Source organism: Tribolium madens, unplaced genomic scaffold (assembly GCF_015345945.1).
Source record: "Tribolium madens isolate multiple individuals breed KSU strain unplaced genomic scaffold, Tmad_KSU_1.1 Scaffold_96;HRSCAF=242;Tcas5.2_LG5, whole genome shotgun sequence".
NCBI lineage: Eukaryota > Metazoa > Arthropoda > Insecta > Coleoptera > Tenebrionidae > Tribolium > Tribolium madens.
The window spans coordinates 14,550,064-14,574,368 of record NW_025401068.1 but is presented as its reverse complement, the minus strand read 5'-3'; the positions used below and the strand labels follow the sequence as shown (position 1 = coordinate 14,574,368).

The window sequence follows — 24,305 nt, the reverse complement described above, 5'->3', positions numbered from 1 at the left end:
AGCTATTATTATTATACCTGTTAGATACCTACCTACGTATTTATTTTTGCTTTTAATATTTTTTTTATTAGTGTACTTACTTTGTTTGTAAATCATCTGCATATGTTAACATATTTGTACATTAAAAATAATGATTATCAGCAACACATATTGACTTTTTTATTTATTTCTTTTTATAAAATCGGAGAAGTGCAATCGATGACGTAATATACACTCAGAATCATCAAGGTCTTTGATTAGTGCTGGCCATTACAAATTATCTCCGTTTGATTGTACAATTACATTTATCGCTGAATTTGTTGCACTCACAGTTTAAACTGTTTCGAATATTTTTTATTTTCCCATGTGAACTTCCAGTGTTAATGACACAAAATTTTTCTTTTTATTGTTTCAAATCATTGAATCAGCAAACAAGCTACATAGCAGAACATTATAATTTAATGGTGACAAGTTGTAAACAAATATTTGTAAGAGTACTTAATCAGAAATAAATAAATAAATATTAGAAGTATTATAACATACCCAAAACATACTCAGATAACAAACTTTTTTCGACGTAGTTATTCAACACTTTTAATTTAAAATCAAGCCATACACATAAAACATCTCTTAAATCTTGTTTTGATGATTTAATTGGTATAAAACTACATATTTATAAGATATATAAATTTGTGGATAAACCAACCTTGAAGAAGAAACCCTGAAGCTATTCCAAGAAAACAGAACAATAACTTGCAATCAAACCATCATAAATAGATACTTGAATATTTTACTATAAACACGGGGAATTACAACCAATTTCATAAAAAATTCTTTGCAACACTAAACAATTAATTCGATTCAGAAATGCAGTGTCGGACTCACCAACCACTAATAACCGACATTAGCAATACACTAAAAAAACTAACCAAGTTTAAAAACACCACATTTTATTTTCTTAACTTCAATTTTTTTAAATCAGCAATTTCTGTCACAGTTTTTAACTAAAAATAAATTTCGTGATTTTGGGACTTTCAAGTCCGCCCCTGTCTGTTTTGAGTATCTTTTAGAAACGCTTTTTTTCTTAAGTTGCTTATATAACAACCATTCCACTTTTGTCAATACTCAACTCTGCATATAAATATCATAATTCGAAAAGCCTTTACAGTTCTAAAGATGAAGTGCATCGTTGCATTAGGTCTCCTGGTGACCTTAAGTGCGGTTTTGTGCCAAGAAGACCCACCAGAACCAGTGTTCAAACCCCCAAGACCCGTTGGAGTGATTTATTTACTCCAAATTTTGGACCAAAACCAACCAGAATCCATAAATGGAGACGACGTCAGAAACACCATTCCTTACAAGAATTTGAAACTTTTCAAAAACACCAACACCATTGAGCAAGAAAAATCCATTCGTGAGAAAAGATCTCCAGGATATGGTAGCGGTGGCGGCGGTATTTGCCACACCTGTGGAGGTGGCGGTGGTGGCTATCCCAGCGGCGGTGGCGGTTTTGGAGGCGGTGGGGGTCATGGATCGAGCGGCTCATGGAGTCAATCATCGTCGTCTGCAGGAAGTTGGGGCAGTGGGGGCGGCGGTGGCTAGTACGTATTAAATATATTTCACAATTTTTTACTAATTTTTCTTGTTTAGTGGAAAAGGAAAATACGGAAAATAACCAAATCGGAACTTTCACACGTGTAACATTGCCGAAATAAAGCATTAAGAAAATTTGTGTTTTTTATTCCTGTTGGCACAGACCCAATTCCTGCTAATCTTACGTCACCGTTGCATTCCTGCAACGCCGCCGTAAGACGCTTCATTGAATAAGGACCCACCCGGGTCGATGATAAAGATTTGTTGCCACGGGCTACGCTCAGCAGGATTATTGCATACGTCACGTGTGTCATTAAAAGACAATTATTGGCGCAGCTGATCCTGCTGATTGCAAAATAAAAGCCTTTGTCAAAATAATTCTTATGATATCGAGTGCAGGAAACTCGAGCCGGAAATCAAGTAGCTGTCAAACTTCCACATTTCAAGTCAAAATTGTCAAATTCTCAGTTTAAAAAAAAAATGTTGCCAAAACCATCCCTGTTAGTACCCCTCCAATCCAGGTACTCCCATCTAATTCCTGCAACTCTTTTCAAATCCTTATTCTTCAGCCGCCTCCTGCAACTACTTGCCCGCCTCTGCCATGGCAAAGCCCCCGACAAACCCGCCCCCAAAAAATCCGACCTCGAAGTATGCACAATCGCGGAGTGCATGGTCGATCCCTGCAAACCGGAACCCGCCGTCGTGATCATCGGTGCAGGAATTGCAGGACTATCAGCAGCACAACGTCTCGCCCAATGCGGATTAACCAACTTTACGGTGTTGGAAGCCACCGACAGGTAACTCCAGCGCCCCCTCTTCACCTCTCACACAAGTCTTGCAGACCAGGCGGCAGGATTCATTCCTGCTGGCTAGGCGACGTCATCGCCGAAATGGGAGCACAGTTCATAGAGGGCGGTTGTATCGGCAACCCGGTTTATAATTTAGCCGCACAAGAAGGGCTTCTAAAGCCGCCTCTGCAAAGGGCCAAACCCTTGAGTGGGATTTTCTGTACCAGCGATGGGCGGGCTATTGACCAACCGGTGGCCGTTTTAGCCTTTCAGACTTTCAAGCAGATAGAAAACGAAGCTGCGAGTTTGTTTAGTATGGGTGGCGCGAAGCAACACGGCTCGCTTTTGAATTTTTTGAGTAAGAGAGTCGGGAATGGGGGATTTGGGATTAATGAAAGGCAGGTTTAAGGATTCAGCAAGAGCTGCAGAATTTTCCCGATGAGCAGAAGTACGACGTGGCGAGGATTATGTACGGGATGACCAATGCAGTCAGGACAAAGTAAAATATGTTTTTTATTAAAGTGAAACTTTTTATACATCACTACAAAATTTTATTATAAATCCACAACATTTTCCAGAATTTTTAACACTTGGGATCACTTATTTAAAACCAAAAGATTCAGACACTAAAAATCCATCTAAATATAGACCCATTACGTGTCTTTCAACAATTTACAAGATAATGACATCTTGCATATCTGAACTAGAAAACAATATAATTATTGAGGAGCAAAAAGGATGTATTAAAAGATCATTTGGATGTAAGGAACAACTTATTATAAACACTGTGGTAATGGAACAAGCAAGAAAACATAATAGAAATATCCTCACTCTTGGTTAATTGAAATTTTAAGAATATATACAAAATACATCCAAACTTAATCTTATTCTTAAATTATATTATGAATTTTTTGAAAAACTACATTAAATTTAACATTAGAAAACAATAATTTAAAAAGAAATCTCATTCAAATTAAAAGAGGCATTTTTGTGGTTTTGTCTAGCTATAAATCCGCTTTCCAATATTTTAAATTCTTCTGATTATGGGTTCAATTTAAAACACAATAAAAGGGTTATAACTAAGTTGAGCCATTTAATGGTGACATTAAGTTATATGCTACATCTAAAAAACAAGTTAAATTATTACTTAAATTAACAGAGAATTTCCCTTCAGATATAGGTAATGTCTTTTGAAGTAGATAAATGTAAACTTCTAGCAATTAATAAAGGTCATTTTATAAATTTAAATTATTTGACTGAAAATGGTAAAATATTGAAAGCTTTAAAAATAATGATTTCTAGGACAATTTAGTTTTCAAACAGTCAAATAAAATATCACGTAGTAATATTAAAGAAACGCTGGTAGATAGTTTCATAATGAAGTCTAAAACTCAATTAAATTAAAAAAATCTTATGAAAGCTATAAATACATTTGCAATATCAGTATTAGTTTATTCGTTTAGAGTGATTAAGTGGACAAAAACAGATATTAATAACATTAATATCAAAATCAGAACACTGTTTACTCAGTTTAGAAAACACCATCCAAAATCATCCATTGAAAGATTTTCTTTATCAAGAGAAAGTGGAGGGCGTGGTTTTTTGAATTTACTTAATTTATATTGTAGACAAATTTCCTCACTTAGGAAATATTTCTTAGATCAGAGTAATAATAATATTTTGATCAGGGCTATTTGTTGAGTGATGAGAATTTTACACCATTAAATTTAAGTGATTCAAACAGTAATGAAACAATTATTACCGAAAGTGAAACTATTGAAAATTTAAAAGAAAAGTCTTTACATGGTAGGTTTTTCAAAAAAATAGACAACAGCTACATTGATACAAAAGCTCACTCTCGGTTAACAAAAACAAATATTTTTTCAGAAACTGGAGGTTTTATTTTTGCAATCCATGACAAAGTAATCAATACGAAAAATTATACAAAATATATAATCAAAAGTAACGATCTTTGTAGACTTTGTAGATTGTGTGGAACACAATCAGAAACAATTCAACAACTCATCTCTACCTGTCAAGTGTTGACTGCATCAGATTATAAAGTTAGGCATGACAATGTGGCCAAGATAATTAATTCTCGGTTAGCTTTTAATTCTGGCCTAATTTAAAATAAATCACCTTATTATAAATATGAACCAGATTCGTTTCTAGAAAATGATAATTACAAACTCTATTGGGACAGAACAGTTTTAACTAGTTTGAATATAACAGCTAATAGGCCAGATATTATTCTTATTTCTAACACTGAAAAACATGCATTTTTAATTGAAATTGCAATTCCAAACACTCACAATATCTAGAAGACTTATCAAACAAAAATTTTTAAATACATGATCTTTGCTAATGGAATTAAAAACATGTGGAACATGAAAAAGATCAAAATAGTACCGATAATCATTTCCGCAATTGAAGTTGTACCAAACAATTTAAAAGAAACTTGAACTTTTAAAATTAAATTCAAATTTAATTATTGAGATTTAAAAAGCAGTCCTTTTAAAAACTTGTAATATTGTTAGGAAATGTCTCAATATTAACGAAATTCATAATAACATAAATAATAATAGCTTAATTATTAGTAATTCATTAAGTTTCAAGGCGGAAGATCTGTAGTAGATCTGTAAAAATTATCTTTATTAAAAGAAAAAAAAAATTAAAATTGGATAGCTTTTCAAGTTTTTTTCATTTTTAACTCCAGGTATTAAGTATATAAAAATGGTTTTCCGTTAATTTTATTTACTAATTAACTGATTTACAATAAATTTCTTAGATGTGGCGAAGATTTGAGCCAAGTCAGCGCCGACAACTACGGCAGTTTCATCCAAATCCCGGGGGGCCAAATCCGCATTCCCCTTGGCTTCATCGGCGTCCTCTCTCCATTGATGCGCGAACTCCCTGAAAACGCCCTTCGTCTTAACAAGCCCGTGGGTAACATTCGATGGGGCGCAGTCCAGGCTCGTAATAAAGGGGGCCCTCGGGCCGTAGTCCAATGCTGCGACGGCCAAGAATTCCCCGCCGACTACGTCATCCTCACCGTATCCCTGGGAGTCCTCAAGGAACACGCCGACAAGATGTTCTGCCCCGCTCTCCCCTCCAGCAAAATGGACGCAATCAACAACATTGGCTACGGCAACGTCGATAAAATCTTTCTCGATTATGACCGACCCTTTTGGGTTTGGTGCGAAGGGGGTATTAATTTCGCCTGGTCCCCGGATGAACTCGCCAATAGGACTGACTGGACTAAAGGACTCAGCGCAATTGAGGAAGTGCATGGGAGTAAGCACGTCCTTTGTGCTTATATTTCCGGCCCGGAGGCGGCCATTATGGAACACGCGAGTGATGAGGAGGTCGCGGAAGGGATCACTAGGATTTTGAGGCAGTTCACAGGAGATGCCTCTTTGCCGTATCCCTCAACGGTATTGAGGTCCAAATGGGCAACAGACCCATTTTTCTGTGGGTCTTACAGTTACATGGGTTTGAATTCACATGTGGGACATCAGTGTGACTTGAGTTGCCCAGTTCCGGGCACGTGTGAACCCATTCCGCCCATTTTGTTATTTGCAGGAGAAGCCACGTGTGCTGGGCATCATTCCACGGTACATGGGGCAAGATTGAGTGGGATTAGGGAGGCAGAGAGGGTGATACAATTGACAAAATCATACGGAGGGCCCCCACCCTCGATCTAACAGAGGATCGGTTGTTTAGATTTTTTTTGAGTAAATTGAAGTGTCTAGTCGAGTATTTTAATAAAAGTAATTGATTGCTGATTGTTTATTTGGTCCTCGGTACATTTGGTCAACAATAAATATATACAACTATTAATAAATAACCTAAGTCTATATTGTCTTCATTTACTTCTTCAAAACTTCATCGGCCGCCTCCTTGACTTCTTTCCACGAAATATCGATATCCCCCTTCTCAGTAAACCTCGAACATATCGCCAACCTCAAGAAATAAACGTCCCTGATTTTCGACGGTACTAAATGAATGACCCCTCTGCCGTTCAACCTCTTGAGCAAAGCTTCATTAATCTCGTTTGAAGCCTTCAACCGGAAGCAAACCAGCCCTAGGACCACCTCTTCCGTTATCTCAAATCGCTCATCTCCTCTCACCAGCGACTCGAAATAATGTGCCAACTCCACATGTTTCCGGATAAAAGCTTGGAGATTCTCGATTCCGTACAATCGTAAAACGAACCAAAGCTTCAAAGCCCGGAATCTGCGGCCGAGTGGGATTTGCCAGTGGCGGTAGTCCGGAGCTGCGCCTTGCTGTTCGTGTTTCAGGTAGAGAGGGTCGACGTTGAAGGCGTTCACCAGCCAAGAGGGGTCTTTGAGCCACATGGTGGAGCAGTCAAAGTTCACCAAAAGCCATTTGTGGGGGTTGAAATTGAACGAGTCGGCACGGTCAATGCCTTTCATTAGGTAGCGGAATTCGGGGCAAATGAATGCAGAGCCGGCGTAAGCGGCGTCGACGTGCAGCCAAACGCCGTTGGAGTTGCACACGGGGCCGAGTTCTTCCAGGTTGTCGAAGGTGCACGAGGAGGTGGTGCCCAAAGTGGCGACAACCTGGAAAAATGAGTCAAAAATTGAAACAAACATAAACATTCAACCAAAAAATGATAATCCTTGCCTTCCTGCTTCGTAATAATAAAAAGAATTGAATTTAAAACAAAGTTTAAAAATAATGTTGAAGAGTAAGTTTCTTTCAACTTTTCATAATGCACGAGTTTGACGATTTTAGCTGTTGTAAACTAAAAAATAGCTAGTAGCCGAAAAAATACTTGTTCTGCAATTATTCTAAACTCTGTTCCTCAGAACGGAAACAGAGTAAGTCCAAAATGATTAATATTCAGAAATAATTTAAAACAAAAATTCTTAATTAGAAACCAATGTCACAATTTTACGTAACATTCCAAAATGGTTTTTATGTTCTGGAACATTTTGTTGTAAGTGGATCTAGTAGATTAACAGAAAGATATTTGATTTTGTCTTATAATAAAAGGCCCTAAACATTATTTTTTTAAATATTCAAAAAAGCTAAAATAACTTATGTCTAAAGTGTAAATTATTGTTCATAACTTATAATATTTTTTTTAACAATATACAAGGTGATTCTTTTAGGGCTTGCATTAGAAACTTTTTAACTTGTAATGCAGATAAAAATTTGAAATTTTGAATACAACCCAAATCGACCAGTCTGAGTTCAACTAAATTATTTTCAAAATGGCTGAAGTTCCGTAACTACGAGAAATTGGCACCAACTTTAAAATTTTAAATGGTAACCACCTATTTTTATTGCATTTTTGCATTCTCCTCTTCAAACTGAGTAAAATGTACCTAGTTGTTGGTACTTATATGTCATAGTTTTTGACATATGTCAATTTTTTGGTCAAAATTTTCATTTTCAGGGGTTCATTCAAAACATGACAGCTCTTGAACCCTTTGCGACAGGTGATTAATTTTTTTGCATTAGATGAATAAAGGTTTGAAGAGTTTTCTAGAATTTTCAAAATTGTCAACTGTAAAATTACAAGGCTAGTATGATTTTTTGATATTGATGATGATTAACAAACAGCTATAACTCAGTTTTGTCAAAAAAAATTACTCTATTTTCTCAAGGGCAATCGAAAGGATACTTTCGGTTATACCGGAAGTCGGTATCAACTTTCTTATTTTAAATGGAAACGTATATTTTTTTCTACGTTTTTCGATTAATCGGGTTGTTTTAAAGTAGGTTTTATCAGCTTTTCCTATACCTAAATTTAGCCATTTTTGAAGTATTTGGAGATTTACAAAAATTTTTGGATTGGCACCTTCTACTTTAAAAATCGGTAACTCTGTCATTTTTTAAAATTTTGAATTCGTTTTTTGCCGTTTGAAAGAGCAAGCTTAGATCTTTCTTCTAGTGTTTTCAAATTTTAATAACTTAACTTAAAAATTATTAAATTTAGGTACAGAGAATGTTAATACAGATCGATGCTCTTCCATTTAGTAAAATGAAAATTGGGGTATTTCATTTGAAAAAATTGAGTAATGGGTATTTGAATTATTACAAAAGTAACGTTAAAATTTTGGGGTTTGTAATTTTTTTTTTCAATATTTGAAAACATCAGAAGAAAGATCTAAGCTTTCTCTTTCAAACGGCAAAAAAACAAATTAAAAATTTTAAAAAGTGGTAGAGTTACCTATTTTTAATGTAAAAAGTGCATATATTTTTTTTTTTTTTTTTGGAAAACTCCAAATATTTCAAAAACGGCTAAATTTAGGTATAGGGAAAGCTGATAAAAACTCCCTTAAAATAACCCGAGTAATCTAAAAACGCAGTAAAAAATATACCTTTCTATTTAAAATAAGAAAGTTGAGACCGACTTCCGGTATAACCGAAAGGGCCGTCATCTTGAAAATATTTTCATTTAGGAGGACTTAATGGATTATAGCTATGTATCAATTTTCAAATAAATATGATTATTCAAACTCCCAATACTTCTAAAGTTCGGTTTAGACCGAACATCCTGTATTCCATCTCTTACAGTTTTTGAAATAATCACAAAAAACATGTTTTTGTTTTTAATTTTTATAGTTAATCACTGTTATTTATTTTTTGAAAAAAATTGACTTGGGCTGTTGTCGCTCTATTTTTGTTAATTTGAAGATTGGAACTGATTTTGAAAAAAAGAAAGATAACATTAAAGTTTATCTTTGATTGCCAATAATAACTGTTTAAACTAAATTAAAGAAAACATTTTTTTAATTGGCAGAAACATCGCTCATTCTGTAAAATTTACAGATTCTGTTAAGTGCGATTATTCTCTCGGAACCCGGTCAAGGGATTACGCAAGCAAATGATAAAATATCCGCTAAGAAACTATAATATGGTCAAGGTTTGTCCGATTACGATTTTTAGAGAGTGTATTGACTCACGTAAAATGGAATAAGGCCAGCCTCACGGTCTTCCTTGATCGCCAGTTCCAACGTTTCGCCTCTGAGTCTATTGTCATCATCAGGTTGGAGCCCGCGCATTTTGACCCCACCGAGCAGCCCCGCCCGTTCCACCGACGAGTGACTCTGAGCTGAAACAACCCCCTCAACACCTCAACTCCCCAAAATTCGATTAAATTACCCGAAGAATAAGCGACTAGTTTGGCGATAATTTCCGAATCGCTCATTTCCGGCTTTTCCTTCTTCACTCGATCGACCATGCGAGCCTTGGCCCCCAACAGGGCTACCAGAGTGGCTTCACTAGCCGTCCCTTGGATCACGCCGCCGGCTTTGCCCCCGGAACAAGCCAGAAAGTCTTCAGGAAGGCCGATCATCTTGCCCAACCAGTCCAACATCACGACTTCCAATTCAGTGCAGGCGGGACTAGCAATCTAAATTTTTTTTTATAAGGGTTGGTAACAAGGAAACGGGTTTCTTACCCAGGAAAAACCGATGCAGGCGATGGCACCGCTGAGAATATCGGCCACGATAGCAGGGTAGGAGTTTGCAGTGGGGAAATAGGCGTGAAACCGGGGCGAGTGCCAATGTGTTACCTATTATTTTTTGATTTAATTCAACTCGAATTCAGTTAAAATTAGTTTTGTTACCCCCGGCATGATGACACGTTCGATGTCGGCCATCACGTCCTCCCATTTGTCCGGCTTTTGGGGGGCGCAGGCCGGGATTAGAGGGCGAAGATACCCCGGTTCAACAGTGGGTAATACACGTCTAGCAAGAAAAAAACAAAACTTGCATGAGTGTCAATCAAATTTATTTGCATTTTTTATTATTTGAAGAGTAACCTTGTTGAATTACATAAGAACAACTTAATTGAATTAATTTTTGCAATTTTTATGTTTAATTAAGATTTAGACGTTCTCCTGCCTTGAAATGGATTTAAAAATTCAAATTTATACCAAATTGTGCTAAAAATAGAGACAATGCAAATTCGCACGAAATCATCGTAATTTTTGAATTGTCTGAAAATGCATAATTATTTATTAATTTTTTGTTCACACATTAATGCTAACTAAATGAAAATAATCCTGAAAGAATTATAAGCTTTTTCAACAATTTCAGCTCTTTACGTCTCTACAAAACAATCCTGCGAGAAATAGAAACAGAAATCTTATTAATTAAAAAAATATACTCGTATTCTATGAATATCTAGAGTAATCTCTAGGTAGCAATTTTATTTTTGGTTAACTTTACTAAAATCTCTTTATTTAAAACATATTTTATATTATTATTAGACACTTTTGTCATAATACGTTTTTATACCGACTGTCCCAACGAGTTGAGAAAGTCCATTAGTGACCTTTAAATGGTACAATTAAAAATAAATTGAGTAGGACATTAATAGATACTATACAGCATGTCCCAAAAATAAGTTACAATACAAACTTGTGTTTTTTTAAATGAAACACAGTATGTTTTTTGGCATTTTTGGAAGTAGCTTTTTAAAACAATGCTTTTACGCTAAACTTTTATTAGTCGATTCGATTAGTTTTAGAAATAAGAAGGTTTTTTTTGACGAAAACATGCAGTTTTTATAAATTCATTACACAAAAATTAAGACAGCTAGAACAATTTTTTTCTTACTGCTGCAAAAAAGAAAGTACAGAATTTAAAGCTGTAGAAATTTTTTACTGTTTTGCATTTGTAAAGATTAAAAAATGAAGAAGTTTATTAAAAGTTAAATAACTTACAAAATTTAAATGGAACACTCTATTTTTTATTGTTGCATCTAATAGATTGATAAATTGTCTATCTAAAAAAATAAATAGTAAAAATAAAGAGTAAGTTCACAAATGTGATTATTAAGTGATATTTCTTCTATCTCTTGTGCAACTGTGCACTTTTTGGCTACTGAAACAATAGTAATTATTTTTTTTAATGTTTAACGTTAAATATCTTTTTAGTTATCGATTATAAACACCTAAAATTAAATAATTTTAGAAAGACAATTTAATAATCATTTAAATGCAAAAACAATAAATAGGGTGTTTTATTTAAATTTTTTATGTTATTGAACTTTTAACAAACGCCTTCATTTTTTATCTTTGCAAATGCAACACACTAAAAAAATGTTACAACCTTAAAAAAATATTTCTAGATGTCTTAGTTTTTGTGTAATAAATTTTTAAAAAGTGCATGTTTTTGTCAAAAAAAACGTCTTAATTTTAAAACTAAGCAAAATCGACCAATAAAAGCTTAGCTTAAAAACATTGTCATACAAATCTACATCCAAAAACGCTAAGAAGCATATGATGTTTCATTTAAAAAAACACAAGTTTATATTTGTAACCTATTTTTGAGACACGCTGTATAGTTGAAAATAATTTTAAGCGATGCACTAGATTAGTATCTATCAATGTCCTATATCATTTTTTTAAAGGACTTTTTCAACTCGCTAGGACAGCCTGGATACTTGTAATTTAATACGTTTATCAATGTTGAAAATTGCATAAAATTTTTGTAATTCTGCTTACGTAACACATTCAGTTTCTTTCATGAAAATTAAAAATTAAGAATAATAATTATTCAACGAGTGGCAAAACCGTGAATAATCAATTAACAAATATGAAACTTCTTTATTGTAAATAATATTTATGATTAAGGAAACTTTCTTCTACTTATGAATAATTTTTTAGCAAATGATCGGCTAACAAAGAAATACAAAAAAAAGTTGTTATCATTTATGTAATTTATTATTATTAATAAAATATTATAAAAAATATTTTCACACAACTTAAAACAAGTTTAATTGTGTTCTACATTTTTTTTGTAATGGAAAAATTATTTTATACTGCTTCTAGCACTTATAACAGCCTTCAATTATTCCCAAATTAAAGCTGAATAGTGCATTCACAAGTCCTTAATTTTTCTTTCAACTGATTTTGTAACAAAACAGTCGTGAATATAATTTTGTATGTCATGAATTTCAACAAACACTCGTTTGTTGTGAAATATTATTGAAAATAGCCGTTCCATATCACAATTCTTATCATTCACACTCCAAAATGTTTCAAAGACAGTTTCTCTTCACTTTCCAATGCCATCATCATCGCTCACCTGTCTCTAATATTCTCCAGATACCCGGAGACGTAATCGATCATCTCCTTCGCGAAATCCTTGAACTGATTAGCTTCCATTTCAGATGCAATTATCCTGCAGAAGCAACAGGAGTCGAATCACCCGACACGAATCACAGCTAAACACTAGAGTCAATTCACCAGTGGCTCGAGCCTTTAAATCCGTGACAAGAGAAGTGGGGCCTCCGTTGATATCGATCACAAAACCCCTTCACCCAACCACGTCCAATACTGAATTTTGACCAAAAAAATGGGCGATTCCGAACGAATTTCAAGATATGTGCGACATTTGTTTATATTTTATTATTTTTATCTTATCGCGGGGATATTGCTCTCTATTAACAATATTGAGGTACCGAGAAAGTCGACCGGTTTCAGACGTGATTCCCCCGTGACGTCGATGGGCTGGTCCCATTACCAGCAAATCACCGAGAATTACTTTTACATTTTTGGAATTCTGCAAGCTACACCCTCGGATCAAGCCATAAGTCCAAAGTCCACGCCGGTTTATTTATTACTCCTTTTCTTTAGTCAGGGAGAAGGAAAAAATTGTGTGGTGAGAGGAAAAACAACACGGTGGAATTTTTAAGTTTCCGCGGAAGTCGATTAAACCGCACAATTATAAAACTAGGGTTTTTTGTTGACGGTTTTTGGGAAAATAGTGACTTGGAAATTTTCTCCATCGTTACTTCTTAATTGAGGTGTAAACATGATTAGTCATGATTGTTGGTTTTTGTGCTCGACTCTGTATATGTGCAACAAAGCGGCTTTGTTTGAGACACAATCTGAGCAATTATAAGCAATTTCAAGAGATTTGTTCCACCATTTTAGAAATAATTATCTTTTTTTTACTATTTGAGTCTTGTTTGTACAGTTTCTATAATTTTTTAGGATCTCTTCTTCAATAAAATAATCGGTATGCTCACATTTTTTAAAGCACTAATTTTTTTAATAATTAGGTGTAACTTTAAAAAAATTTAATAATCTGACTCAATACATATTATGTATCACTGCTTATTATCTATTGTTGTTTTTTTCATACTTGTTTCCCTCTCCACCCATTTTTTTCCAGTTCAAAAATTAATTAATAACAAAACTATTCTTAAAAAACCCAAATGTCGCTTTTTATTTATTTCTACGTGCCTGACGACAACTAAAATTGAAAACTAATTTTTGCAAATCTGTTACCTTCATAAACTTAACAATAAACATAAACATAATCCTCCTCCAATAAAATTGTAATTTCTTCCCATTTTTTATCACCACTTCACCCGGAAGCTCTCTAAGCCCTCGATAAAATTAATTACACATCAACAATAACCCTTCGAATGCGCGAATAATGTTCTTTCTTCCCTCCCACCCCCAATAATTAATTTCCTTTTTATGGAAAGCTCGAGCTTTTAAGCTCGCTTTCAAGCTCTTCCGACTCCTGAAAACGGTAACCAAGACAACCGAGTGCTTGCAAATGCAACAAGTAGCCACCAGCCACTCTTATCACACCCTCATCCCCTTTAATCTACAATTCATGGGGTAAAAGCACGCTTCAGGAGTTTTCCTATGTAAAATTCAGGAGAATTTGATTTTTTCTCCAATTTGCAAAAAACACAAAGTTGGTGTCTGACAGTGTCACTCAAAATTTTTTGCGAAATGGCTAAATTTTGGTCGGTCTTTCTCGCTGCATTGCAGTACACTTTCAGCATTTACGTGTTCAAAAAACCCGATTTGACCGGTTGTGGACCTCTGATCTCGTCATTGGCCGTCTTGCTCGCCCTTTCTTTGGTGCTATGGAGTCTTCCGTTGTACCCCCGAAGACTGCGCAAGCTTGTCTCATTCGCGAATTTGTTTGCACAGGTAAAACCGCTTTATGAGCACGAAACGATTCAAATCATTCCAAACAGTATTTAATTGCCGTGTTTCTGATCGAATACATCATGGGATGCTTTTGGTTCCCGCTTGAAACGGCTATTTTGGCATTTTTGCCGAAACTGGCGTCCACTCTTGAAGAAATCCTTATGCGAGTTGACATGAGATGCAATTTCCCTTGCGATGTGTTAAAAATGGAAGGAACAGGAATGTTCACGAGCTATCTGATGAGTTTCCTCATACTTGTGGCGGCTTTGCACGCAACCAGAATGATTAATTTGCAGCTATTGTCTTGGTAAGTTAAAAAAATGCAATTTCGCGCTACTTTTTAAATTTTCTAGTGGAATTCGACCGTTCGCCACCGATGTCACGCGCCGAATTCAAAAATTCTCGAAAAATTTACCCCTCACGTCCAGAATGAGGATACCCAGATTGAGGCCCCGGAGGTCGGAAACGTGCACCAGCGATGAGGACTTTTGGCCCGGAGACGGGGAATACGAGTATGTTTACAAATGATCTAAACGCAGTACGCCATCAATTATGACAAACAAAATGTAAATAAATTATTTTCGCACCGAATAAAACGTTATGGCCTGCAGAAATGTGTTTAAATTAATCAAAAACCAAGGGATTTTTTATAAAATTGTTAACAATAGAGTGACAGTTCCGATTTTGCGGACCCCGACATTGAGGTTATGTCCGAAAAAGTGGGCTTATCCGAAAGAAACCGGCTTCGCGGTGGGTTTAAGCCTCTTGTCGTGGCTCGGTTTCGAAAAAGACGATGAAGAGAAAGAATCAGAGCTGATAATGACCCTGAAAAGGGCAGTCTTGTGCACGCAAAGGGAGCAGTATGAGAAGGCCGAACAAATGTTACATTTGGCCCTACGGCTAGCCCAACAGCAGCAAAACCAGCAAGGGGTCATCTACTGTTACGACCTGATGGCAAATTTGGCTTTGGACACGTTTCAATTAGATAAAGCTGAGAAATTATTTGTCAGTGTTTTGCAGTTGTTACTAGGGGGCGGTTTGGACCAGAAAGATTTAAAGGTCATTCATATTAGTTTAAAACTGGCGCGAATCTCGCAATTGAAGGCTGAAATTCAAAAAGCCGACCTTGGGTACAAGTGGTGTCTTGAGCAAATTGAGGCACATCAAAATGACAGTGTTGACGCTCAAATGCTGTATGGGATTATTCAGGATTGGTATTCACAGTTTCTGCTAGACGTGGGGGACACTCCTAAGGCTTTGGTCCATTTGAGAGAAGCTTACAATGCGTGTAAAAGAACCAAGGGGAGGAACAGTGAACAAAGCATGTTGCTTTTGAATGATTTAGGGACGACCAGTTTTCGAGCTGGGGACATGGATAATGCACAAGAATACTTAAAGGAGGCTATCACAGTGGGGCGCGAGGTCGAAGACAAGTCACATTTGGGCGTAATTCATGCCAACTTAGGTTTAATTCTTCTAGAAAAAGGCGTAGCCAAGGAGGCAGAAAAGTATTGTAAGGAGGCGTGGAAATTGGGTAATTATTGACAGGATGGCCAACTTCTAGTTGGTATTTTTTTTATTTTCAGGGAAAAAATTCGAAAATAACGAATCAGTTGAACAAGCAAACTACTGTTTTGACCAAATTAGATTGGTTTTAGGAAAATAATATTTATTGTAGAAACGTACTATAAGTACAAAGGAAACAATAAAACCATTACATATTTAGGTATTCATTCATATTCTGCGATCAAAACCATCATAAATACACCCCCTAACAAGGCAGCTACTTGAAAGACAGTCTGTGTAAAACTAGGTTTCTCTTCATCTAACAATTCGGGAATCACAGATACCAACGCTATGTAAATAAAGCCCCCAGCCGTGAAGGGGAGGATCCACTGGGTGGCCATGAGGCTGTTTTGCGCCAAGAGCGAAATCGCAGTCCCTAATAGAGCCCCTAAAGCAGTAGTCAACTGCAACAACATCGCATTTTTCCTTGACACCCCCGACTGGAGCAAAATCGCAAAGTCGCCAATTTCATGCGGGACCTCATGTAATAAAATAGTGATTGTTGTTATCAACCCTACGGTATTCCCCGCCAGATAACTCGACCCTATTGCCAACCCATCTGTGAAATTGTGACTAAAATCGGCGGCTAGATTCAAATAACCCGCAACTTTTATTTCTTTCGGATCGACTTTCTGTGCTTTGTCGCCCCCCGACTTTGATTTCTCTTTTTTTTCGTCGTTTTTCTTGTGGTGGCTGTGCCCGTGGCCCCCTTTGGCGATCCTCACAACTTTCTCCACCAAGAGGAACGTGACGATCCCCGCCAAAACCCACAGCCCCACTGACATATCATGTCCGTGTTCATGATCGTGGGAATGCGAATGGGGGCTCTCGACGGACATAGCCGCATGTGGGATCAAATGTAAGAAGGCGTCCCCCAGCAGGCCCCCAGAAGCGAACGCTAGTAGTATTTTCAGAAGGGGCTGTTCCTGGTCGGTGCTGTCCAGTGGAACGAAGAACAGAATAAAAAAGGGGGCTGCACTGATGAGGAGAGTTGACCCCATGGCTTGCAGCCACAACTCGGATGTAGTACTGTGATGTTCCGGTTCGGGGTGATGAAACTTCTCGTTTGCTGCTTTGGAATACTTGAATGAAGGGGACTCGTCGTGCGAATGGCCGTGCTCGTGCCCCCACGAGGAACCAACGACGAGCAGAATTAAAACTAACCTTAAATTCGACATTGTGGAATGTAGAGACCAAAGTACGTGATTTGAAAAAGAGAATGTGGGTATTAAACACTTGAATTAACCGGCGGGGGCACACATCACCATCAAAAAAACATAATTCTTGTCAAATGTCAAAATACTGTCATAAGTGTCACTTTCTCGATTTCTCGCAGGCGAGAATATACGTTTACGAGAATTTTCCTACTGTTACCAATCTTTGGTGTGGGACCTGGTGGAAATAACAAACCTACCAAAACCCTGCCAGCGAATGGCCCATTTAAACAAACACAACTAACCTAAATTTAGCCTATTATATTTATTATAAAGTCCCAACTGTAGTTTTAAGTATTTTCATTTTCCACAAATTTGAACTTTGGTAGACAACCAACAATACATTTTAATTTTTTTATGTCAGCTACATCAGTTATGACGTAGATTACTAAATTTGGAACACAGTATTGAAATCAATCAAAAAAATGATAAGAAATCTTGTTTTAACAAGTGCAATAACTTAACTTTTGATAATAATCAAACAAAAAAAAATCAGCAAGAGTGAGGTAAAAGCTGTAAGTATACACTTTTATACAAGGTGATTCACCAGGAATAATGATCCTGATGTAACCACTTTTAGCAAGTTGCTTTGAGACAAATGTAATGCATCGAGAATTTGGTCAGGCTCATTATTCCTTGTGAATCACCCTGTATATACTTTTAGCTTTTACCCCACTCTAAACATGCACAAGAAACAACTGATATTTATGATTTTGTAATGATGACTAAATGTAACAATAAAAGTAAGTAAATTACAAATTGTCAGGTCAAAATATCGTCATGTTTAATTTTGAATTTTAAACAATATTGAAATTCATCAATCAAAAAATTGATAAGAAATATGCTCTAACTCCAAGTGGAACAACTTTAATTTTTTTGATGGTCAAATCAAAAAAATCAGCAAAAAGTAAAGTACTCAATAAATTAAAGAGACTTTCCCTCGTTTAGATAAATTATGATTATTTAAAAACGCCGCCACAGCAAAGAAAGCAAAAATTCGATCAAAATGATTCACCTAAAAGTATTTTTTTCGTCACAATAGGTAAATGCCAGCAATCACAATAAAACAAACTATTTTTTCTAGATAACTGCATTCCTTGATTTCAACATATTGATAATAAAATGACAAACGGATAAACCGAAATTGTTAATATAATTTTATCTCAGGTGTATCATCATCATTTCAGGATGTTGAAACTATGAAAAAATGAACACTTGTCACCGAAATTGAGTTCAGTCAACAATAAAACAAAAACGTGCAATTTCGTACTTTTTGTTGCACGATTAAAGTGACTCATTTGTGACCTAGAACATTACGTTTAATTCAAGGCAACATGTATTTACCTATGATAATTTTGCAATGTAAGAAAAAATTATATTTTTTGTGTCGTCAATTGGATGATTATATCGCAAATTAATAGTCTACAAAGTGAGTGTTGTATTAAACGGCAGTAAAACATTGCAAAAAGTGCAGTATTGTAAGAAACCTGAAATCTTATCTTAAATAATGAGTACCTCGTGATAAGAAAACGATACTTTCAGTCAGATATTTACAACTCAAACACGCACGAAGGCTGCAATTACGTGTTTGTTATTCAAGTTTGCCGAGCGTATAATAAACTAGTGTAGTGTACTAATTTTGCGAAAAAAAAATCGAAATAAATATTTCGCCCTTTCGTAATGACACCAAAATACAATTACCACTAATCTAATCAGGGCAATTCACGTTCGAGGAATTTTTGTCTCAATAAACTACTTCACGTAAGTAATCGCTCGGTATTTAGCACACGGTAATCGCGACGGAAAATGTGGTGCTCAAGTCTATTTGGCAAAAGCAAAACTTATGTCATCCAAGACAGTTTCAACCATGTGCCCAAACAAAATGGAACCACACGAAAACCAAAACCACCTCAACCCGTGAAACCAGAACCAGAAACTCCGCCGTCAACTATTACACCCACGAGTAAAACTCCGCCTTTACCTGGCTCAAAAACAAGCAAAGCTCCGCCTCCACCCGTGCCAGAAAAGAACGAAGATCCGCCTTCATCTGTAACTCCGCCCCCCGACGTCCCCGATTCGGACACTATTTCAACCGATACTCAAATCGACTCGACTGGAGAAAGTGTAAAAGTGAACCACGAACCAGAAGAAGGGAGTGAGCGAAGGCCGGGTCTTATTCCTTTACCAACAAATTTTGACGAAAACTCGTCAGAAGACATTGAAAAACACCCGAAAACAAAAGAGTAAGTATAATGTTCAGAGAAAAATACAGTTTAATCCCAATCAAAGTCATCATCATCAGAGACATCAGCCGTGGGCTCTTCATTTTTCTTAACTTCTTCGATTTTTCGTTCAGGCCAACTATTTTTCAGTTGTTCTATATCTTCCCCAGAGGGCATTTCCATCAAATCTAAATCTATTTCCTCCAAATTCAACTGTTTACCTATTGTGAAAAAAACAACAAATCATTGATTTGGCCCCAAATTTACGAACTTACCCAACAATTTATCCACGGTTTTATTAACAATCCTCTGGACGTTCACATTCTGCATCATTGTAATATCTAGTGGGACTTTTTTAAGCGAATTCGCAATATCCGTGTCTAAAGTGTCCAAAAATTTGTAAACACTCTCATTTACATCGATTTTCGGTGCCGAGCCAACTTTCTTCTCCTTACAATTCAACCTAATGTCATCAGCAAACGGCAACGAAGTCATAACAAAACATTTCGGATTATAATCTGGTTTCGGCACCAAAACCACAATCTTTGGCACATAATTATTATTATAGACACGTCGAGCGATTACGTATTTGTTTTGTTGCGCTAGACAATCAACCAAACAATTAAAAGCTTCATTTTTTTCCGAACTAGCATTCGGCAAGACGCAATAACACCCCCCGCCTCGCATCAAGTGCTACAAAACACAAGTAAATCCCACGCTAGCGTGCGACTTGAAAATCACCTCAGAGACATTCGACGCATCGGTGAAACACAAAACGTTGAAACTGCGCGGATTTTCAACTTGAAACATTTTGTTGTTGTTGATTGGGACGAATTTTTCGTGTCGCGTTATGCCATTAATAACCTCGCTGACATCGAATTCAATTGACTCATCCTCAGCGTCAACCCTAACGTTTTTTCGTAACAAAAATTGACAAAAATGCGTTTTTGCTCACCAAATTGACGGCTTAATCGCCCCTTGTGACAAAACCAACTTGCATTGAACTATTTCATTCAATATTTTCATTGTTTTGGCGGGAATTTTGATATTACTGCCAATCTCCAATGGGACGTTCCATGGCTGCGACCCGGCCCAGTTACGAAACGAAAAAAATAAATTTGCCCCCATTTTGGAATCACAAACAACTCCGTTTTTAATTTTCGAAATGAGGGTCTTAATAGTGGCAATATTTTGGTCTTTTGTTTGGAGTTTCTTCATCCAGGTTTTAATGTCTTGGGGCGACTTTATAGTAAATGAGGGCTCAATTTCGGGGCCTACAACGTACAAAAAAGCCCCAAACTGATTCAGTAATTGTGCTATTTTGTCAATTAGAGAGTTATCAACGGTGGACGGAGACAAACTCAAATCTGTTATAAATAATAACTGATACGTGACAATTCCACAAACTCCTTCAAATTCCTCAGCCAAATTTGCAGCAGCGACGTGCAACCCTTCTAACCAGTTTGCCTCACCGGTGCCCCTGCCTTATAAAAACATTACACAACATTACAATCACACAAAAACTTACTTTCAACCAGATCGTTAAGTATTTTCGGATTATAAGTCGTAATATCCTTCATAACTTCATTTACGTGTTCATACCCCCCGTATTGTGCATTCAAACGATTTTCAGTCGTGTCCGAATTCAACAAAATTAGTTTTGTTAAATCCTTGGAACTCAAGAAATAATTTGTAGCCGCAATTTTCAGCAACGTTTGAATCGCCGTTGCACGGTTTTTAGCCTTAAGGTCAAATAAAATAACCGAGCAATGTTTCTTAGCCGCTGGAGGCATCTTAACTTTTTTAAAACACAAAACAGAACAACTTGAAACCCGCCAAACTTAACCTCACTCTCATCTAACACCAACCTTGCATGCAAAATTCCCTACTAATTTTGAATTTCTTTGCAGGGATGAAAAACTGATTCGGGAAGCGGTCGAACGGAGCGATTTCCTTAACAAGATTTTAAAGGGGGATTTGTTGAAAGAAGTGGTCGATGCCATGTACCCACGCGAGGTCAAATCAAACGAAATTATAATAAAAGAAGGCGAGAAGGGGACTCACATGTATGTCTCGGCCGGGGGCCAATACGAAGTCTCCGTCAAGAGCAAAGGAGTGGTGAATACATTCGAAGACATCCGAATTTTTGGTGAAATGGCAATCCTGTATAATGATAAAAGAAACGCGACGATTAGAGCGATAAAAGCCGGGAAAGTCTGGGTTTTGGACAGGTCCATATATCAGAAACTGATGGTCCGATTTAACATCAAGGAGCAGGATGAGATGCTCACCTTCCTCGAAAACGTTCCAACTTTGAATAAAGTCGGAACTAAAGTCCTCCAAAAAGTCACGACTTTGCTCAAAGTCAAGTATTTCCCTCCGGGAGCTACAATAGTGAAGCAGGGTGACCGAGGAGACAAGTTTTACATAATTCGGGCTGGGACGGTGACCATCTCAAAGGAGGGCGAAGGCGTAGTGGGGAACTACGGCAAGGGAAAGTATTTCGGCGAATTGGCCCTCCTCGACGAGGAGTTCCGCCAAGCTACAGTTACGGCCGACGCCCCCGAAGGGGTGGAATGCCTCACATTGAAGCGGCAACATTTCCGAGACCACTTCGGAAAAATAACAGAAGGCGGAACCGTGGAGTACACCCCCAAGGCGGGGCCCAAAAAGAGCGAAATCGTGCGCGAACACCAAGACATCGAACTCAAAGATTTAACCATTTTGACGACGCTAGGAGTTGGAGGATTCGGACGCGTCGAGCTCGTCCAACACAAGTCCAAAAATCTTATCTTCGCACTAAAATACTTAAAAAAGTTTGATATGGTCGAGCAAAACCAACAGGAACACGTTTACAACGAGCGAAACATCCAGTTAGAGTGTCGCTCGAAATTCATTGTACGACTTTATAGGAGTTATAAGGACGCACGGTATATTTATTTCCTCATGGAGTCGTGTCTGGGGGGCGACCTGTGGACCCTCCTCCAGAGGCAAAAAACGCGCCGTTTCGACGAGAAAGACTCCAGGTTCATCGCTGGGTGTGTCCTTGAAGCTTTTACATACCTTCATGAAAGAGATATAGTCTACAGAGACCTGAAACCGGAGAACTTGCTCATAGACGAACACGGTTATGTAAAACTGACAGATTTCGGATTCGCCAAACGCCTGGGGGCCCGAGGTCGAACATTCACATTCGCAGGAACTCCCGAATACGTCGCCCCTGAAATTATTTTAAGTCGAGGACACGATAAAAGTGTCGATTATTGGGCTTTTGGTATTTTCATTTTCGAGCTGTTGACTGGAAGGACTCCATTCCGGACGAACGATGCAAGTCACATGAGGACTTACAATAAAATTTTAACCGGAATTGACAGTGTCGAATTCCCGAGTTACGTCTCGTCCAAAGCCCGGAATATTATCGAGAAATTATGTAGGGCCATTCCCAGTGAACGATTAGGGTGTCAGAGGAACGGAGTTAAAGATATTAAGTCCCATCGTTGGTTCCTGGGCTTTGATTGGGTCAAACTCAACGAAGGCAAGCTAACAGCGCCGTTTAAACCCAAACTCAAGTCCAACACCGACACGAGATATTTTGAACAATTCAAAAAAGATAACGATTGTCCCCCGGAAGAAACAAGTGGCTGGGATGAAAATTTCTAGTACTCTAAAGTTTACTCAATTTGATGATATCATGTGAATTATTTATTATAAGGTGTGAAAATAATAAAACAATTATCAAAGTCACTTTTTTTTAATAAACGTCCTTAATTATAACCATAAGAGTTAATGACAGCTGTGAATGGAGCCACTTGTTTAGTGACCTTAGCTGAGGCCTCTTTTGTAAGCTTCTTGAGCTTGTCACGTTTACGGATACTAAGGACAGCCTTAACTTTGCGTTTAGACTCAAGTGTGCGAACCACCGATTGGTATTTCCACCCCACTTCGTGAGACAAGCGTCCCACGTGACAGAACTGCAATTTTATTTAAAAAATAATTACCAAATCAAAAAAATAGATAATAGAAATCTTTAAAAAAGGATGAGGGCTTACCTTGCGGCCTGGTTTCAAGCAAATCACACGGAGGGCCCCAGGGACTACGACACGTTTCCTGCGGTCATATGGTGGAGGCACACCTTCGTAAGTCTTCAACCGGCGCAAAGCTTGCTTCCCACGTTCTGTCTTGTGTGGCAACATACCTTAAAAACACTTTTTTAATCCCTCATTCTTGTCAAAAGTTCAATTACTATTAAATAATAAACTCATTGTCGGATTGTCTTATCATCGCTAATCAAATAATGTAGGTAAGATCATTCTAATCATTGTAAATTAACTAAAAGTAAAAGTAAATAAGAAGAGATTTACCCCTGACTGTCTTCCAGAAAATCCTCGAAGGGGCCCTAAAGTGGAAAGGGCCACGCGCTGGGTTTACATTGCAACGTTTACGAAGAAACGATAAATATTTTAGTTTATTTCTGAAAAATTTTCATTGATTATTTCGTAAATAGAAAAAAATATGGATACTACCTGTAAAAATTTCCTGAGATGTTTAATTGTTCACATCTCACAACAATCACTTTGTTTCCTTCCAATAGTGTTTTTGCCACTATTGCTGCAAGACGACCAAGTAAATGGCCTCTGCCATCGATCAGAATGGCCTGAAAAAAGAAAAATTCGGTTAAAACTCACCAACACGTGTCGAATGTAATGATGAGGTTATAAAACATAAAATGCAATTTTGTACGCAAAATGTGCCTTTCCTCACTTTTAAACAACAAAAAATAGAAAATTCAAACAATTTATAGCCACTTTTTGTAATTATTTATGTGATAAACACAAATAAATGAATTACCTTCTCACTAAACCCCGTCATGTTTCTACCATTAGAGGAAAAGGATGGCGCCGGAAGTGTACAAAGATGGCGTACTCTGAGCAGTACCAACCTCAACCAACAAAAACCCCAAAATAATCAAACGTAAGCGAGTCTTTTTTTAAAATTCAAAATC

The 24,305-nt window shown here is 37.0% G+C and overlaps 10 protein-coding genes across 12 annotated transcripts in view; 5 read left to right on the top strand and 5 right to left on the bottom strand.

Annotated features, from left to right (window-relative positions):
* Positions 1-803, bottom strand: part of LOC123012987 (protein still life, isoforms C/SIF type 2) — a 61,362-nt gene extending 60,559 nt beyond the window's left edge. Inside the window, exon 1 of one of the 2 annotated variants that reach the window (XM_044411250.1) lies at positions 686-803. The gene's annotated coding sequence lies outside the window, so the exon portion shown is untranslated. Of the gene's footprint in view, positions 1-522; positions 547-685 lie in introns of those variants that run through there. The other variant, XM_044411251.1, reaches the window with a different exon arrangement.
* Positions 1-1,707, top strand: part of LOC123012991 (glycine-rich protein 23-like) — a 3,515-nt gene extending 1,808 nt beyond the window's left edge. The window contains exons 3-4 of the mRNA XM_044411263.1: positions 1,412-1,580; positions 1,630-1,707. Coding sequence (XP_044267198.1) covers positions 1,412-1,580; positions 1,630-1,654 — 194 coding nt within the window. The 3' untranslated portion in view covers positions 1,655-1,707. The remainder of the gene's footprint in view (positions 1-1,411; positions 1,581-1,629) is intronic.
* Positions 1,708-1,987: 280 nt separating this feature from the next.
* Positions 1,988-6,145, top strand: LOC123012988 (spermine oxidase-like). 2 transcript variants are annotated; one of them, XM_044411260.1, is made up of 5 exons: positions 1,988-2,072; positions 2,142-2,369; positions 2,414-2,718; positions 2,763-2,859; positions 5,149-6,145. In XM_044411260.1, the coding sequence occupies exons 1-5, from the start codon at positions 2,053-2,055 to the stop codon at positions 6,062-6,064; spliced, it is 1,566 nt and encodes a 521-aa protein (XP_044267195.1). In that variant the 5' UTR covers positions 1,988-2,052; the 3' UTR covers positions 6,065-6,145. The 2 variants fall into 2 exon arrangements, with proteins under 2 accessions (XP_044267195.1, XP_044267194.1); XM_044411259.1 differs by having other exon boundaries at positions 1,996-2,093.
* On the bottom strand, positions 6,135-12,604 carry LOC123012989 (aromatic-L-amino-acid decarboxylase-like). The gene is made up of 6 exons (XM_044411261.1): positions 12,431-12,604; positions 9,964-10,084; positions 9,796-9,909; positions 9,498-9,747; positions 9,299-9,447; positions 6,135-6,943 (listed from the first exon to the last, which is right to left on the bottom strand). The coding sequence occupies exons 1-6, from the start codon at positions 12,508-12,510 to the stop codon at positions 6,230-6,232; spliced, it is 1,428 nt and encodes a 475-aa protein (XP_044267196.1). The 5' UTR covers positions 12,511-12,604; the 3' UTR covers positions 6,135-6,229.
* Positions 12,605-14,047: 1,443 nt separating this feature from the next.
* Positions 14,048-14,911, top strand: LOC123013954. The gene is made up of 3 exons (XM_044412835.1): positions 14,048-14,301; positions 14,349-14,608; positions 14,655-14,911. The coding sequence occupies exons 1-3, from the start codon at positions 14,098-14,100 to the stop codon at positions 14,827-14,829; spliced, it is 639 nt and encodes a 212-aa protein (XP_044268770.1). The 5' UTR covers positions 14,048-14,097; the 3' UTR covers positions 14,830-14,911.
* Positions 14,902-16,026, top strand: LOC123013952 (tetratricopeptide repeat protein 19 homolog, mitochondrial). The gene is made up of 2 exons (XM_044412833.1): positions 14,902-15,835; positions 15,888-16,026. Exons 1-2 carry the CDS (start codon positions 14,902-14,904, stop codon positions 15,965-15,967), a joined length of 1,014 nt encoding a protein of 337 aa, XP_044268768.1. The 3' UTR covers positions 15,968-16,026.
* On the bottom strand, positions 15,934-17,233 carry LOC123013953 (protein catecholamines up). The gene has a single exon (XM_044412834.1). It carries the CDS (start codon positions 17,043-17,045, stop codon positions 16,032-16,034), a length of 1,014 nt encoding a protein of 337 aa, XP_044268769.1. The 5' UTR covers positions 17,046-17,233; the 3' UTR covers positions 15,934-16,031.
* Positions 17,234-18,409: 1,176 nt separating this feature from the next.
* On the top strand, positions 18,410-23,045 carry LOC123013868 (cGMP-dependent protein kinase 1-like). The gene is made up of 2 exons (XM_044412718.1): positions 18,410-19,324; positions 21,214-23,045. Exons 1-2 carry the CDS (start codon positions 18,888-18,890, stop codon positions 22,961-22,963), a joined length of 2,187 nt encoding a protein of 728 aa, XP_044268653.1. The 5' UTR covers positions 18,410-18,887; the 3' UTR covers positions 22,964-23,045.
* Positions 19,316-21,173, bottom strand: LOC123013869. The gene is made up of 5 exons (XM_044412719.1): positions 20,832-21,173; positions 20,259-20,787; positions 20,045-20,210; positions 19,579-19,996; positions 19,316-19,524 (listed from the first exon to the last, which is right to left on the bottom strand). Exons 1-5 carry the CDS (start codon positions 21,094-21,096, stop codon positions 19,355-19,357), a joined length of 1,548 nt encoding a protein of 515 aa, XP_044268654.1. The 5' UTR covers positions 21,097-21,173; the 3' UTR covers positions 19,316-19,354.
* Positions 23,039-24,229, bottom strand: LOC123013871 (60S ribosomal protein L13a). Its single transcript, XM_044412722.1, has 5 exons — positions 24,152-24,229; positions 23,827-23,957; positions 23,665-23,774; positions 23,353-23,498; positions 23,039-23,274 (listed from the first exon to the last, which is right to left on the bottom strand). Exons 1-5 carry the CDS (start codon positions 24,170-24,172, stop codon positions 23,068-23,070), a joined length of 615 nt encoding a protein of 204 aa, XP_044268657.1. The 5' UTR covers positions 24,173-24,229; the 3' UTR covers positions 23,039-23,067.
* Between the last annotated feature and the right edge of the window lie 76 nt (positions 24,230-24,305).

Excerpts from the sequence above, each read along its gene's own strand:
- LOC123013869 (XM_044412719.1), bottom strand. The coding sequence starts at position 21,096 with ATGCCTCCAGCGGCTAAGAAACATTGCTCGGTTATTTTATTTGACCTT. Across the intron at positions 20,788-20,831 it reads ACTTAACGATCTGGTTGAAA|GCAGGGGCACCGGTGAGGCA; the intron begins GTAAGTTTTTGT and ends TGTTTTTATAAG. Across the intron at positions 19,525-19,578 it reads AACCGTGGATAAATTGTTGG|GTAAACAGTTGAATTTGGAG; the intron begins GTAAGTTCGTAA and ends TTTTCACAATAG.
- LOC123012988 (XM_044411259.1), top strand. The coding sequence starts at position 2,053 with ATGTTGCCAAAACCATCCCTGTTAGTACCCCTCCAATCCAG. Across the intron at positions 2,370-2,413 it reads GTGTTGGAAGCCACCGACAG|ACCAGGCGGCAGGATTCATT; the intron begins GTAACTCCAGCG and ends CAAGTCTTGCAG. Across the intron at positions 2,860-5,148 it reads ACCAATGCAGTCAGGACAAA|ATGTGGCGAAGATTTGAGCC; the intron begins GTAAAATATGTT and ends TAAATTTCTTAG.
- LOC123013868 (XM_044412718.1), top strand. The coding sequence starts at position 18,888 with ATGTGGTGCTCAAGTCTATTTGGCAAAAGCAAAACTTATGTCATCCAA. Across the intron at positions 19,325-21,213 it reads AAACACCCGAAAACAAAAGA|GGATGAAAAACTGATTCGGG; the intron begins GTAAGTATAATG and ends ATTTCTTTGCAG.
- LOC123013871 (XM_044412722.1), bottom strand. The coding sequence starts at position 24,172 with ATGACGGGGTTTAGTGAGAAG. Across the intron at positions 23,958-24,151 it reads TGACGGGGTTTAGTGAGAAG|GCCATTCTGATCGATGGCAG; the intron begins GTAATTCATTTA and ends TTCTTTTTTCAG. Across the intron at positions 23,775-23,826 it reads ATCTCAGGAAATTTTTACAG|AAATAAACTAAAATATTTAT; the intron begins GTAGTATCCATA and ends AAAATTTTTCAG.
- LOC123012989 (XM_044411261.1), bottom strand. The coding sequence starts at position 12,510 with ATGGAAGCTAATCAGTTCAAGGATTTCGCGAAGGAGATGATCGATTAC. Across the intron at positions 9,448-9,497 it reads ACTAGTCGCTTATTCTTCGG|CTCAGAGTCACTCGTCGGTG; the intron begins GTAATTTAATCG and ends GGGTTGTTTCAG. Across the intron at positions 6,944-9,298 it reads CTGGCCTTATTCCATTTTAC|GTTGTCGCCACTTTGGGCAC; the intron begins GTGAGTCAATAC and ends TCATTTTTCCAG.
- LOC123013953 (XM_044412834.1), bottom strand. The coding sequence starts at position 17,045 with ATGTCGAATTTAAGGTTAGTTTTAATTCTGCTCGTCGTTGGTTCCTCG.
- LOC123013954 (XM_044412835.1), top strand. The coding sequence starts at position 14,098 with ATGGCTAAATTTTGGTCGGTCTTTCTCGCTGCATTGCAGTACACTTTC. Across the intron at positions 14,302-14,348 it reads TCGCGAATTTGTTTGCACAG|TATTTAATTGCCGTGTTTCT; the intron begins GTAAAACCGCTT and ends CATTCCAAACAG. Across the intron at positions 14,609-14,654 it reads AATTTGCAGCTATTGTCTTG|TGGAATTCGACCGTTCGCCA; the intron begins GTAAGTTAAAAA and ends TAAATTTTCTAG.
- LOC123013952 (XM_044412833.1), top strand. The coding sequence starts at position 14,902 with ATGGCCTGCAGAAATGTGTTTAAATTAATCAAAAACCAAGGGATTTTT. Across the intron at positions 15,836-15,887 it reads TAAGGAGGCGTGGAAATTGG|GGAAAAAATTCGAAAATAAC; the intron begins GTAATTATTGAC and ends TTTTATTTTCAG.